This window comes from Limulus polyphemus, unplaced genomic scaffold, assembly GCF_000517525.1.
Source record: "Limulus polyphemus unplaced genomic scaffold, Limulus_polyphemus-2.1.2 Scaffold611, whole genome shotgun sequence".
Classification (NCBI taxonomy): Eukaryota; Metazoa; Arthropoda; class Merostomata; order Xiphosura; family Limulidae; genus Limulus; species Limulus polyphemus.
In genome coordinates this window covers 224,262-240,215 of record NW_013666221.1, presented here as the reverse complement: position 1 = coordinate 240,215, position 15,954 = coordinate 224,262, and the positions used below count along the sequence as shown (strand labels likewise).

Sequence of the window (15,954 nt, the reverse complement as noted above, 5' to 3'; positions counted from 1 at the left end):
AGTTAGATTTTCTGACTCGGTAGAATATTATTTAGTTCTTTTTTCTTCTATTCAGTTGGAGAACTGTTTATAGGTAACATTACACGACTCGCAATATATTTGTAATGAGATAACAACATTTCGTATGTTCTTTATAGCGTGTTTCATTTCGAGCTAGTTTATTTTGGTTTGTTTTGAATTTCGCGCAAAACTACACGAGGGCCATCTGCGCTATCCGTTACTAATTTAGCAGTGATAGACTATACGGAAGGCATTAAGTCAACACTACCCTCCCCAACTCTTAGGCTAATTTTTACCAACGAATAGTGGGATTAATCGTAATATTATAATGCTCCCATGGCTGACAGGGCGAGCATGTTTGGTGACGTGGATTCGAACCCACGACGCACAAATTGCGAGTCAAGTGCCCTAGCCACAAGGCCATGCCGTGCCCGTTCAAACAAGAATAGCAATAACAGAGATACGGAAGATATGTGCTCTTTTCAGATTTCACGCAAAGCTACACAAGGTCTTTCTGCGCATATTGGTCCCTAATTTTGAACTATAAGGAAGGTAGCAATTCAACAGCATCCACCGGCAGCTCTTGGTCTACTCTTGTCTAACTGAATAGTGGGATTCAACTATTACTCTGATAACGCACTCACGACTTTAAAGGACGGAGCGCGATATTGTGGCAATGGGACACAAACCACAAATCCGCAGATTCATGGTCTGGCTACTTTTTAGTATTACAGAACATGTGTAGAACATTATTAATTATTCTCTGTTGAATTACAGTTACCTAACAGATGGGGAGGGGGGTTAATATTCAACGCTACAAAAGGTTCCAGTTTCGGGCTAAAAAGGTTTGAGAACCCCCGGGCTTAAATTATAACAATTTTCATGTTTGAAATAAAATATATTTTCTTATTGTTGTATATAGCAGTTTGTAAATTATTCAGAATCGCTTATTAATTAAGAATAAAGGTGTGATCATTTCGTGAACATTTAATAGATGTGAATACATTAGTCTAGCAAGGTGCATCTCGTGGGAAGTATGGAATTTTGTTGTAATGGTAATGAAAACCAAATTCCTTATTTGAGCGTGCTAATATTTTCTTACGACTTACTCTCTTGCAACAGCGTTGCAATGAATATTAATAACTCGTTATTTTCTTTGAGATTGATTTGAAAGTTTTGATACTACGCGAACAATATTTATAATGAATTATTAAATCCCTGCCCCCTTATTGAAGTTTAGGTTTGAATATTAAGTGAATGATAAATACGACTTTTTGACCAAACATTATTCACCAGGATTAACGAAAAAAAGGATCAAATACAATATTAGGTGTAATTGATTAAGAGTGGAAAAACAGAAAAGGCGAAAAGGACAAAAACTAGGGTTAAAAGAAAATGGAAGTAAAAAAACATTTAGAGAAAATAAATAAATAATAATACTAGGTTTTGTGTCTATGTTGGCAATCTAAGATGTGTCCCAAAATTATTATATTTAATGTTACATTTTTTTATAATATCAAAATAACAGTTGTTGAGCTTTTATATTATGTTGTTTATTAAAAGAATATTGAAATTACACCGTCTGATCACGTTGCCGGGCATGGCCAGGTGGTGAGGGAGCTCGACTTGGAATGTGCGGGTCGCGGGTTCGAATTCCTCTCCCACCAAATATGCTCGCCCTTTCGGTTGTGGGGGCGTTATAATGTAACGATCAATTCCACTATTCGTTGGTAAAAGGGTAGCCCAAGAGTTGGCGGTGGGTGGTGATGACTAGATACCTTCCACTGCTAAATTAGGGACGGCTAGTGCAAATAGGTCTCGTGTAGCTTTGCCCGAAATTCAAAGCAAACTGATCACGTTTTAGCTATACTTCTGTGCTAATTGTTTTTGATTAAACCGACTGCTTCTGCTTTTCTTGGTAGTGCACTGCGTTATCTTTTAACAAACTACATGTCTACTTCCGTATGCTTCGAGGAAACGTTACGCAAACATTATTCTTGCAAAATATTTGTTATCCAGTATATTATAATATTTCGTCTTTCATAATATTTTTTTTTCAGTAGGTGATTACCGTCCGGCGTTATTAGGTATGAAACTCTTAGAGCCGTGTAACAAGTTTAACTATTTATTAGCAAGTATACTTTGTCATGTTTGTGTGATTTACATGCTAAATGGAATTTAGAAATAAAACCTTACTTAGCTCCTGTTAATGTAAAACTTATCATGAATATAAAGAAATTGAAGATTCTCTATAAAAGTTTTATACCTAGTACATACGGAAGATATTTTCACACAAAATTACACTTTTGGTGACATATCCGCTTCGGTTATAATTTAGAAATCGCTTCCTTGATACTAAATACTACGAAGGACACAAACATACAAAGAAAAATAGAGAGAGATGCAAGTTTTTGTACACTAACCAAATATTATATTGAAAATTTAGAAATCAAGAAATGATACTTCAATAATGTGTGTTTCTGTTTATTTTAGGTCAAATCGTCGATTGAACTTGCCTGGGCAACTTAACATGTACGTAAATGCAGCATTTCTACTGTTACTTCAAGTACATTTTTACCGAACTGGTAAGTGGTTATACATAGATTATATTTGTAAAAATAAGTAACTGTAATATTTCTTTAGATTACAGAAACGCCCCCCCAGTGGCACAGCGGTACGTCTGCGGACTTACAACGCTATAAACCGGGTTTCGATACCCGTGGTGGGCAGAGCACAGAGAGCCCATTGTGTAGCTTTGTGCTTAACTTCAAACAAATAAATAAATAGAATAAATTTCAGAAACAGATCGGGTCTCGTCATTTACGAACTTCTGAGCCCGGTATGGCCAGATGGTTAGGGCGTTCGACTCGCAATCTGTGGGTCGCGGGTTCGAATCCCCGTCACACCAAACATGCTCGCCCTTTCAGCCTTGGGGGCGTTATAATGTGACGGTCAATCCCACTATTCGTTGGTAAAAGAGTAGCCCAAGAGTTGGCGGTGGGTGGTGATGACTAGCTGCCTTCCCTCTAGTCTTACACTGCTAAATTAGGGACGGCTAGTGCAGATAGCCCTCGTGTAGCTTTGCGCAAAATCCAAAAAACAAACAAACAATACGAACTTCTGTTGGATTACTGGTTGTTATTCAGTTTGTATAAGACCGGAAGAAACCAAGCCAATTATTGCGGAATAATTGTCACAGCTCATTACTTCCAACAATATCAGCACAAGTGATTAAACAAAATACTGTTTGTACAACTATCATTGATACCTTGCAATAGAAGCTACACATATAAAGAACTAGTGGTAATCCAGCGACTGGCCGCTTTATTGTGACCCTCCCTTGTACACAGATGTAGTACACCCCATATATTTGCATATTTAACCTGATTATGTGATACGTTAGACAATTTCTTGAGCCCCAAAAATGGCAAGTTCATCAGATTTCTAAGAGTCATATTGAAAGTTGCCGTCAAGTATGGATATCGGTAGGAAAGATATTTTCTTTAGCCAGCTGTTCAAACACGTCTACCAGCAGCGGCAGTCAAAAAGAGAATATATATATATGTCATTAGAATAACTGTTGTCGTTAAATGGTAGTGACATGATAAGGGAAAAGAAAATTAGATAAGATTGTAAAGTCAGGGTGAGACTATTCATAACCATATTTTGCGAAAGGCAATATACAAAATTGTGATATAGCAGTCGATAACCAGTTACGTAACTATGTTTTAGATACAGAACATGAATCTACAATTGTAATGGGACTTAAGAGCATAAACTGTGGACAATGAATGAATGAAAGCGTTATTGTAGTTAGGAGTGGATATTTTAATTCTTATGGAAGAGTCCTCTGGTGGGACAACGGTAAGTCTACAGACTTTGCTATGCTAAAATCAGGGGTTCGATTTCCTGCGGTGGACACAACAGGTAGCACAATATTTCTTTGCTTCAAAAATCGATCAAAAAGAGAAATTTTGTAAATAAATTGGAGGTATTATGATAGTAAAATCAGTTAAAATTGTTTACGTCGTAGTATTCATACCTCATTGTAAGAATCTGTAAAAAACGTGAATATTTTCTAAAAACGATATTTTTGTCGGAAGTAACGCACGGGAAAAGTGTTCGGATTGTGCTCTTTAGTCATACGAAACTCATTGCATCAGAATGATTCAATGTACAGAGCTCAATTTTAACAAATTTTACTGATATAAACTGTAATGTCTTATATATACATTAAAAGTGCTGTCCTTCATTGAAAAATAATTTTTAAGAACTCCAGGTTTTTAGTGCTACATTTAAACACTACATCAATAAATATATTATAAAACCCTCACGTACAGTACTAGTGAAGGTCGTGTTCTTTTTGCGAGGAGAGTATTTTGATTTTAAATTGTGCTTTGTTCTAAAGAAATGGTTGTTGTCCATATCATAGTTATTTTTCTGTCTGAACCTCGAATACACAAAGTGTGATTTCTTTTATGGATTTCTGTTTGTGATGCTATTCAATAGATGACGCCACATTTCATATGCTTTAATCCCTTTTTTGTATTCAAACAGCATTACATGACGAATGTGTCTTGTCGTATGCCATCATTATAAGGGATTAGATTATACTAAACTTTACATATTATATAGGTTACACTAACGTGACGTTTAGGCGGTTCGTTTAACTATTATACGTGATGTGCGTTTTTGGGGGGATGGTTAGTGTTCCAAAACGCGACATCAATTTCTTGACGACGTAACAGTAAGAAGTGTTCTGTTACATATGCTTTGTTCAAAATAAAGTATGGAAAACATTACACGGTAACAGACTGAGAAATGAAACATAGTTATTGCTTTCCGATAAAGTCCGTTTTTAAAGAAATTAAAAGAAGTGAAAAGTTTTAGTAAAATCTTGACAGACTTTGTTTTTTAAAAAATTCGAAATCTTGCAACAGTAGCAAAAAAAAAAAAAAGAATCAAACTTTCTTGTGTGTATTTTCCAGATGGTATAGAAACTAGTGAAGAAGACTTCTGTAACAAACATGTCACCTGCAGTGAATGTCTCAGATTTCCGAACTGTTCTTGGTGCACTAAAGAAGTAAGTTCAAATATTCATTTCATGTATAAACGAGTTAACATCCATTTAAGCAGCAAAGCGATTTCTTTAAGCAAACAAAATGCACTCAGAAAAACGGGCAGCTTTGATGTGGGTCTATTGTTGTTGTTGTTACGCAGAGGTTTACATGGGCAACTGATTGAGGCTTGTAACCATAATCAAGACAAAAAAGTGTATTAGCATGAATTCGATAAAGTAACAAACAATAAAGTTGAAATATGTTCTTCAGTTTCTTCTTTAAATTTACTTTGAATTGCCAATAAATTACAACTACAATTTAGTTTAAGTTAGGCCCAGTATTTGGGCAAAAGCTGCTCTAAAAATCATACAGTTTTAGGGTTGGTTTGTTTCAAATGTAAAGCCACACAATGGGCTATCTGCACTATGCCCTCCGCGTAAAATAGAGCCCTATATTTCAGCGTTGTTAGTCAGTGAACTTGTCGTTGACCCACCAGGGGGAGACAGTTGATGGTGTTTGCGTTCACCGAATGAAATACTTTTTATCGAAATGTTGTTTGATCTGATTTTATCAGTGCTATAATTATTCATCACGCTGAGTCACTCACAAGGCAACAACTGGAAACCTGCTTAAAGATATTCTATAACACACCTGTCATCCTGCACCCAAAAGGTGAATATCTTTATGATGATTGAACAAAAACTGTGAATTTTTCATTCCAGTCCAATGAACTGCAACTTTTGTGTCAAATGTGACGAGTTAAAAACCTGTTGAACACCAAGAAGGTTCATTACAAATAAAGTCATGCAAATCTATAAAGATCGACCGCCCCTTAAGAACTTTCAAAATCACTTGTTTGCGCAGTATATTCTATTATGGCTTCTTTCAAATGCCTTCGGAAAATCTATAGACAATCTGTGAATGTTTTATTTCAGTCCAAACACTTACAATTTCTGTACCAAATTAAAGACCTGCAGTGAAATTTTGGAAAGTAGATTTGCTACAATTAAAAGTATGCAAGAGTTTAAATAAATTCAATGTCGCAGATATACACACAACACTGTTTTAACCTATCTTTTAAAAGTTTATATAAACACCTCGAAAAATGTCGTACTTTTATACTCGGTCTTCTGAAAATGTAAAGTTTCATAAATGTTAAATATATAGAAATTAGAAAAGAAACATTATCGTTGTGTTGTAACCACACACACATCCTCCAAGTATCTTAAAATCTCCCTAATGCTGGTATAATGAAGTGCACAAGTAGTCTGATTTTTGTTTTTTCTCACGCTCGCATGCACTGAAATAAAGAATTCAAAATGTAGTAATTGTGCATCTGATAATAAGGATGGTTAAATTGATTTGTCATATTACATATTGTTTAGTGTGAAAGAGTACACATTAAGAGACTCAAACCAATCCTTTTGCTTCACTCTTTTATCTTTAGGCTTGCAAGGCGCTTGCTCCGGACACGTTCATCAGGGAACAATAATAGTAACTGATTTTCTGTACAGAAAGTTTTGAACTCTGATGATGTTTATTCAATGAAATAAGTAATTTAGCGAATGTGAAATATCGATAATATATGAAACTGTTCTGAATAAATGCACAGATTACGTTTCATAATACATGAAAGACGAATGACAGGACTGAATTTAAATTATATATTTAGGTGAGGAACACCAAAAGTAAGTGGCGTTTTACAAGGAACTGTTCGCAATGTCCAGACTGTACACTTGATCTTTTAAGCATAGAAGAAATATCTTATTTGTTACTCGACAGGAGGTTTGCTTTGTTCTCCACGATAAAAAATAATATAAACATAGGATATTGCCATAACTAAATGATACGTTGAGAAGTTCTCAACAATGTTGACAAATTGTGTTACTTTTTATAAAAGAATATTGGTAACAATATTTTTATTGAAACAATAGTGTTGTCTTCAGACATTACCCCAGTGGGACAGCGATAAGTCTACGGACTTACAACGCTAAAATCCGACGTTCAATTCCACACGGTGGACACAGCAGATAGCCTAATGTGGTTTTGATCTAAAACAAACAAACAGTGTTTAGACAGCATTTTAGAAGTAAAAACAATCTCGGTCATGAAACGTAATCAAAACCTGTTTCCCCATCCCAAAACATCTCTTTCCCACAACGAAGTAAAATCACGTTAAGGTTATCATTCTCTCTTTTCCCACTTCCAATATACAGCTTTTTACGAAATATCAAATATATTTAGTTACATTTACTGCAAACAATAGACAGGAAAACTGTAAAGCTGTTTCCTTCGTTACGCTTTTAATTTGTGAAATTTAATGATGAGTTTATTTTGTGTGATTGTGTTCTGTGTCTCATGAAAACCGTTGTCCTGTGAATTTCAACAGGTTTCTAGCGTTTTATACTTCTAAAATACAGCGTCCACATAATGTATTCCCAAAGATAATTAGGAAAGTTCCGGAGATTAGTACTACATTTTTCCAGTAGGTTTTACCTCAAAACGTAATTGCCATAAATAAAAGAGCTATTATAGTTGTGAATATACAACATTTCATTCTCCCAGCGCTTCAAACGTACAATGTTTGTATAGAGTTTCAAATGTGATTTGTAGTCCATGATGAACATTAGTGTATCCATTGGACACAATTCTCAGAGCCCCCAATAACACAGCGGTGCGCGTACAGACTTATAACGCTAGAAACCGGGTTTTGATACCAATGGTGGGCAGAGCAGACATAGCTCATTGTGTACCGTTGTGCTTAACTACAGACAAACAGAAGCAATTCTCAGAAACGCTGCAATTCGAAACTAAAATTATTATAATATGTACCGCGATCAGGATGCTACTTCAAGAATAACAAAATGAATTAATCTACTCGAAACGGAAAATGTCCATATTTTAGAGGTTTGTGGTCTTCAAAGTGTATGACTTCAAAATACAAACAACTGGGAATTAGTTTACAATAAAAGTAACCACCACAGTATATGAAACATATTTCTTGCTGACCTTTACACTATAAATAAGTGAAAGTTTTAACGGCGATGTAGCACGTGCACCTTTCAGATTAAAAAGAATAGGAAATTTTGGCAATATTTATATTGATGTGGTCTGAAATTAACACAATTATATAGCAATTCCACCTCAAATGAAATCGTCAAAGCACATTTATGACAAGCATCTATTTTAAGTATTACGAAAAATCACATTTCAAAGTTACGTTACTACATTATGGAGAGGTTTTCGATTATACTGACCAGAAAAGCTATGTCAAAACTTCAAATCACTGTAAAATATACTTTTTGGTTAATTATTAATACATGAGTATCACTTATATGGCAGATGTTGTTAAAGTTTACATTTTTTTCGTGGTTTGAAACTACTAATTTTTGTGTTGTATAAGTTCAGAGGTCATTGCATTTATTTTTTGTATTTTCAGGTGCACTGATAACCTTGCAGATAAGAGCTGTAACTGCAATAGCATGGGGAACGTCAATAAGTGTATTACGAATTTAAATTTAATATCTCTTACTTCAACTGAGTTTCAAGCAAGAAAGAGATCAAGCACAATATTTATTGAGTGAAAATTTCTTTATGCACAACAAAGACAATCGAAATTAAAGAAATGCATTTAACTATGTGACAGCTTTACTGGGTTCTAGGCACTATTACATCAGAAAACTGCTTGTCTTAAGATAGAACTGTCCTAGAATAAAATAACACAACTTTTTGTACAAAATTCTATAGTACATCCTCTCCAGTTCGCAGAAGCTACACACGCCACTCTTGGTGATTTCAATAGAAAAATGGGGAGGATAAATCTTCAAGATATTATCTGATCCGGCAATTGAAATATCACTATCGACGTTTGCACAGTGTATTCCTCTATAAAGCAATTCTTCCTACGAGGAAGTGCATGTGACACCATAGGGGAATGACCCAGAACTGTAGGTAATTAGGACGAAAGAAATGTAGCAACATTCTGTGACTAACGTTCTAGTGTTACAGACACACATACAGATCTAGAAGCGTTATGCAAAAATAAAAAAATATATATATAACACGGAATATATATAACACGAGATATATAACACGGAATATGCTTTACATATTACATAAAAACTGTATTAATACAATCTATCACCTGTAAATACAGTTTATTTAAAGAAAAAATACATTTTAATAGGTACAGAAATATCTGACGCAGCTTGCGTCGTTTCTGTCTATGAAGCAGTCTTATAAAATATGTTGTTTAGTATTGTTTTTGTTCTTTGTTTTGCTTTTATTCGCAAAGATACACAATGGTCCATCTTCTCCGCGGAGAATCATAGTAAAATCATTATAAGGTCTTCAGCTTATCGCTGAACCAGCGGGAGACTTTGTTAATATTAAAGAATAATGTATAATAAATGACGAATAATAAAGACGTTTTTCTTTCTATGAATCTTTCATCAGAGGCCATTAATAATTGCAACCATGTACAGCACTATTATTTTGAACACAAATAGAAATTTATATGATTTGCTATAAACCTCCTTAAATTACATGGTGTATAATCATAAAATCAACAAAGTAATAAACTCTTCCGGGTAGAATGTATTATGAATTATCGCAGTTATCATTGATCTGCTAATGGTTTTCATTAAGAACATTGTACTTTAATTGTTCCCTTATTACTGTCATTATCAGGTTTTATAATGTTTTTTATGTTTCTTGAACTCAATATCGCCAGAAGAAACTGCACTCTTAGAAGTATTTGAATGGCGCAGCGATTAATATTTTGAGTAAAACTATATAAAATCTTAAACATGAAGAGATAAAGTAACATCCTAGATTCAGCAAGATTTATTAAATCATTACTAATATATTCTAACCTTAGGATAATTTAAGGTGCTTCACACGTCCTCTTTGAAAATGCTGAGGTCTTCTTCTGACTGTACTGTAAGAAATATTTATTGTAATTATAAATATTTTGTTTTTAAGGACTTTATTCCATTTCGTTGTGGCACACGAAGCTACCTTACTAAACATGGATGCGGCCCTTTAGATAGTGAACTACCTGAAAGTAGTAATAGCATTTTGAAGGTAAGTTTAGATATTATTGTTATTCTTCAACTAATATCACTTGGGCACGAATCTCCAGGAGGGATTTTTTTTTTTTTTTTTTACATTACGTGACGTTTAAGAAGTAAATCAGACACGAACATAGGCGGCGAGTGAACTTTTTGTTTGGATAAGTTATTCTGTCACATGTGAGAGAAATAAATGATCTTTCTTCAATGGCTCACATACGCCCTTTTGAATATATATATATATATATCTACAAAGGTTGTATAATATTTTTAAGTTGAGGAGAATAATGCCCCTTGAGGGAGGTTTATTTGGGGAGGTTTAACTTTTTTCTCTCCTCGATCTACTCCTCAGTTAACTGCTGCACAAAACGAAAGATTTTTGAAATTAAAGCCAAAATTAACTTGAGATGAGAGGGATTTGTTGCATTAAGCTTCCGATATATTTGATTTTCAGTTATTCATAATAATAATAATAAAACAGAATTTAGTGAAAAAAAGATGAGTGTGTATGTAGTCCCCCCCCCTTCTAAAAGAGCTTTAAATCCAAATTCAAATCATTTCTATAAAATCAGTTTCAATAAAGTCTACTTAATATAAAATTAATTTATATGATGTAAATTTCCTGCTCCGAATGCATGTCTGGATCTATCTGTCTCAACTCTTCACATCATCAACAGCCACAACATTTCCATCATCACCACTGGAAAAGAATACCTTCATCTTGCCTTCTTCGAACTTCTTCAAAAATTTCTCTCAAAAACTTCCCGTCAATGTTTCTAAACACGATTATAGCCAGTGTAGCAAATTATTCTCGCGCGTGGGGTTGAAGGGGAACAACCGTTCCCGAGGACCCCAGTTGGGTAGAGCAGGCAACTATCACGTTGCTTTCTTCTCCTTCAAACTAAATATCTGCCACGTTTAGTTGTTTTTTGTTCTTCCTAAATTAAATACTGAAACATTGTGGTTCAACCAGTATTTAAAGTATAGGGTAATTTCCTTAATATCAACCTCGACAAATAAGATTTTAGTTGAAGATGACTACATATTGTTACTCTGAATGAAAAAGAGTTATCATCTAATCCACCAATTTTAATATTTTTACCCATCTTAGTAATCATACCAATCATCTCGTAAAGAGTGTTCTGTTAAATGTGCAGATCTACCAAATGAATGTGCAAAAGCCAATTATCCTAAATGTGTGATGAGAAAAACACTGAAATTAATAAGGAACTATACTTTCATTCCATTCTAAGTGGAACTTTGTCGTACCTTATTTAGTTTGTTTTTTGTATCAAGATTTTGATGATAATTTGTGACGAGTTTAATTATTTTGTTTGTGTTACTAGATTTATCATCAGTTATTTTTTGTTATAGGATCCAGCTGCGATTGACATTCTTTACTGTTGTGTGTATAGTTTATATTGTATTCTTAAGGGTAATTATGTATAGTATGCACAGTTTTACAAAAGTTTAGCGTTTGTGGTTATTATTGTGTACTTTCCCCAGAGCTAATTTTTTACCATTTACGTTAAAATTTCGTGAATAAAGAAAAATAGTAATAACAACACAAAATCAAACTTGAATAGTCTAATGATTAAATGATTTTTAAAAGAGTAAGATAACTTTGTTGTTGCTTGTTTGAAGTTAAGCACAAAGATACACAATGGGCTATCTGTGCTCTGCCCACTACGGGTATCGAAACCCGGTTTCTAGCGTTGTATGTCCGCGGACATATTTTGCACTTTAAGTGTTATCCTTAAATAATGATCTTGGTTTTATTATTATAAACTGTTTAAAATTCACTCTTAGGCCGTAATTCAGGACCACTATAAAAAAAAACCACTTGCTGATAGGCCTTTGTCCAGAACGTTTATCATCGAATTTCTATTGTTAAGTGTTAACCATAACCATATTCATTATAAATCAACTGCAAAGCTGCTGCCCAGGTTGAGTTCCATCAAATACAGCAGACTTCACAACTATCATTTATAAAACGTGAAACTATCGAGAAGAAAAAGAACTTATAGCTAAACATCCACAGTTCAAATATCTATTTATTTTTTCTATTAATATCAAAACGTTTGGTTCCTGCGTTCTATTGTAAAACAATTAATTGAATATTTTTACTTTATTTTCGGAAGGATAAACCAAAACGGTTATGGTGTTATTATAATTATAAATTGGCTGATTATATTACCACAATACTTGAGAGCAACTAAGCAGGGCTTTCCAGACGTGAGTTAAAAACGGAATGATGGAGAATCGTCTCTTAAAATCAGTTTATGAAGTTCTGGATATATCCTAATTACACATTATATTTATGTCGTATGATTTTCAAGGATAAAATCGTTTCTTGCCTTATTGATCACGTACTTTGAATGGTTGTTTTATTTTCAAATGTTTTAAAGCTACTGTTTTGAACAAACATGGTATAAGTTAAACACTTTCAGTAAGCTCTATTGAAACTGTTACAACTACCCTGTCAACTCCAGTAAAATGTACACGGTGTGTCAACATACTCTAAAAATGTGGTATTAGTAGGTATTTTGTAACCTAAATGAAATCTCCGTCCTAGACGTAGGTAATTGTTATAAATTTTCTATCTCAAAAATACCCACGTTCGAATCCTTTATGGTTACAGCTTATTTTCACGATCGAACTTAATCTAGGCAACAGCTTTCAGTTGTGATCACTTTTATTTTACTGTAATTTAACGGCACAAAGATATGTATTTGTATGTATGTCTTTTTAAGAAGGAAGACACAACTCAGGACAGTGGTGCTCTGCTAAACCCTGTTTATGTCGAAGCTGACCTAAGTGTAGGTTAGTAAGATTTATGTTTAACGCAAGAACTATCGGCGACCAAAGTAACAGTTGTTACGTATTAGAATTTCAGATGGTCTGAAATTGAGTTAACTGATAATTTAGATTTAGTAGTTAAATTGTGCTTTGGATTTAGTATTTAAATATATGCCGATATTTAGTCAGATTGATACATTTTTCTTTTTTTAACATAAATACGTTTTAATATACACACAACAGTACAATTTACAATAACAATTATTACAAATAATTAGTTATTACAAACAATGATTTATAAACAAAAGTTTCACAAACTTCCAAACAATATAAAGTCGATATTTTTCTTAGCGATGACGTTAGGTAATGTTTTCGTAAAAATACTAATGTCCGATGAGAATCCACTGAAGTTAAACGATTTGTAATGTTCGAACTTTGTAAAGGTTCCTGGTCAAATATATATGGTTTTCCGATTGGTAAGCATTATAAAAATCATAGTTATAGCTTCCGAAGTTTTATAGCACACTGACTATAGCGAACTAATAATAGATACTCTCTTTTCGCGCGTTGCATTGGTTATATTTATATGCGTGTGGAGGTTTCTAGAAAATTCAGATTACGTAACAATACAAATTTAAGCGTTTACAGACATACATATATTGTTGATTCTTACTCTTGAGAATCTTCTATAACTTTGGAGAATAGGCGGGAGTTACGCAATACATATCTAACACTATAAGCTATGCATGTTTTTGAATATAAACTTAATCTAAACAAACGTTGATATTAAAATTAATATATAATAAATTTGTTACACAATGCAAGAAGAAAACAAAGTATATTAATATGCGAATGGATTTATAATAAATTCTGAATTAGTCACTAATTTCTTGTAGTTCACTTTGCTTTCCGAAAATTAACAAAATACACATTTTTCTTTCAAACTAGAAAAAAGTGTGTTTGATATCATACGTTCTTATAACGTTTCTATAAACCTTACAATGTCAGTACCATACGTTCTTATAACGTTTCTATAAACCTTACAATGTCAGTACCATACGTTCTTCTCTTAGCAGTGACGTGTCATTTATAAAACAACTTAAGATAGAGTCAGTTAGTTGTGGTTTATGATTACAGGAGTTTCTGAAATTCCAGTGTGAAGTGTGTTAAACGATAGTTTTCTGAAACGTATTAAATCAGTGAAAGATCGGCATTACGCCGTATTTCATTTACTTTGTTTTTCACTGTATTAAATCGGAAATGACTTAAATAGTTTCTGTTCAGTTTTTGAAAACCGCGGTATGACATTGTAAGGTTTATAGAAACGTTATAAGAACGTATGGTACTAACATTGTAAGGTTTATAGAAACGTTATAAGAACGTATGGTACTGACATTGTAAGGTTTATAGAAACGTTATAAGAACGTATGGTATGACATTGTAAGGTTTATAGAAACGTTATAAGAACGTATGGTACTGACATTGTAAGGTTTATAGAAAGGTTATAAGAACGTATGGTACTGACATTGTAAGGTTTATAGAAACGTTATAAGAACGTATGGTACTAACATTGTAAGGTTTATAGAAACGTTATAAGAACGTATGGTACTGACATTGTAAGGTTTAGAGAAACACATGTTAGTCACATTACCATTTCGAACAACTTTTCTAGACATACAAAACTTTCTGTAGTAATATTTATTAAAATTCATCATTTATGTTTTTTCCTTAACTTGATAGAAATATTTATCAATAATATTTTTAATTTCAAAAGTTATAATGATCAGCTAGATGTACCCAGATTATGAAACGTAATAGCAATAGTAAAGTACTTGATTATCAGATTCTACATGTATTTCCCATTGTTCGATGTCAGTGTCATATTATAATCGTCGTTTTACACGGATTATCATTCTATTTCTAAAGGCGAAATAATTTCTATTTTATGAAAAAACGTTGGTTGTTAGGTAAAGATAATGAATTTAAGGAAATATAAACCCAACCCGTAAGCCTAAAGAAGCAGAATAGATGTTGTTTACATGCTGAGTTTGGTCTGAGTGTTGTTGAGCGCAAAGCTGCACAATGGGCGATATGTGTTATGCCAACCACGATTATTGAAACCCGAATTTTAGCGTCGCACGCCTGCAGACTTGTCTCTGAGAGACTGTATGTTGAATACCCCTGAACAATTAGATTACGTATATCATAAAACACATATAAATTAAGACCCTTGTTCAAGCTAGAAAATAAAAAATATAGCAATAATTTTCTTTAAAGGAACACTTAATTTCTTTGTTTGTGTAAACGCAAAGCTGCACAATGGACTATCTGCGCAGGGCCACCGAATGGATCGAGTCTCACATTTCAGCACTATAACCTATCAAGTTTACCGCTGAGCCACTTAGGAGCGTTAAAAAGACTCAATGTTTTTGCAATTTTTAGTTGAACAATGAACGCTAGAAGTGCTTGTATGTGAAAAAATGGTGAGGTTCTATTACCGCCAAAACAAAATCGTACTCCACATTTTTGAGCCATTGATGCTTTATAAAAGTGACAGTCAAGTCCCACTATACGATTAAAGTAGCCTAAGAGTTGTTGGCGGGTGGTATTGACTAGCTGTCTTCTATCTCTAGTTTATCACTTCAAAATCATGGGCTGCTCGTACAGATAGTCCTCGTGTAGCTTTGCATAAAATTCAACAAACAAATAATTTTTAAAGCTAAATATTTCCTTCTGAATGTTTTAGCCATACCTATGAATATTACCTTGAAAGTCCACACGAAATTTCCTCCGGGACAGCATACCGTAAGTATGAAACTGTTGTTTGAAATTTATTATATGTATTTAGAAAATAACTTGGAGGTGAGTTGGCTGACTTTTAATTTAGCATCTCATTCATGAGTTTTGACTGAATAATAGCTTTAAAATAATATACCAAATATGTTTTTAAAATCATGCTTTTTTTTCAAATATCAATTAAGGCGTTGAAAACAGCTTATGGCCGGAGACAAAGTACCATATTT

General features: G+C 33.5%; 1 protein-coding gene across 1 annotated transcript in view; it reads left to right on the top strand.

Annotated features, from left to right (window-relative positions):
• Positions 1-2,078: 2,078 nt before the first annotated feature.
• LOC106459451 (integrin beta-PS-like) overlaps positions 2,079-15,954 on the top strand; it is a 51,259-nt gene continuing 37,383 nt past the window's right edge. Inside the window, exons 1-6 of the mRNA XM_022385954.1 lie at positions 2,079-2,087; positions 2,494-2,585; positions 4,989-5,083; positions 10,044-10,145; positions 12,886-12,955; positions 15,678-15,736. Of these exons, the coding sequence (XP_022241662.1) occupies positions 2,531-2,585; positions 4,989-5,083; positions 10,044-10,145; positions 12,886-12,955; positions 15,678-15,736 (381 nt within the window). The 5' untranslated portion in view covers positions 2,079-2,087; positions 2,494-2,530. The remainder of the gene's footprint in view (positions 2,088-2,493; positions 2,586-4,988; positions 5,084-10,043; positions 10,146-12,885; positions 12,956-15,677; positions 15,737-15,954) is intronic.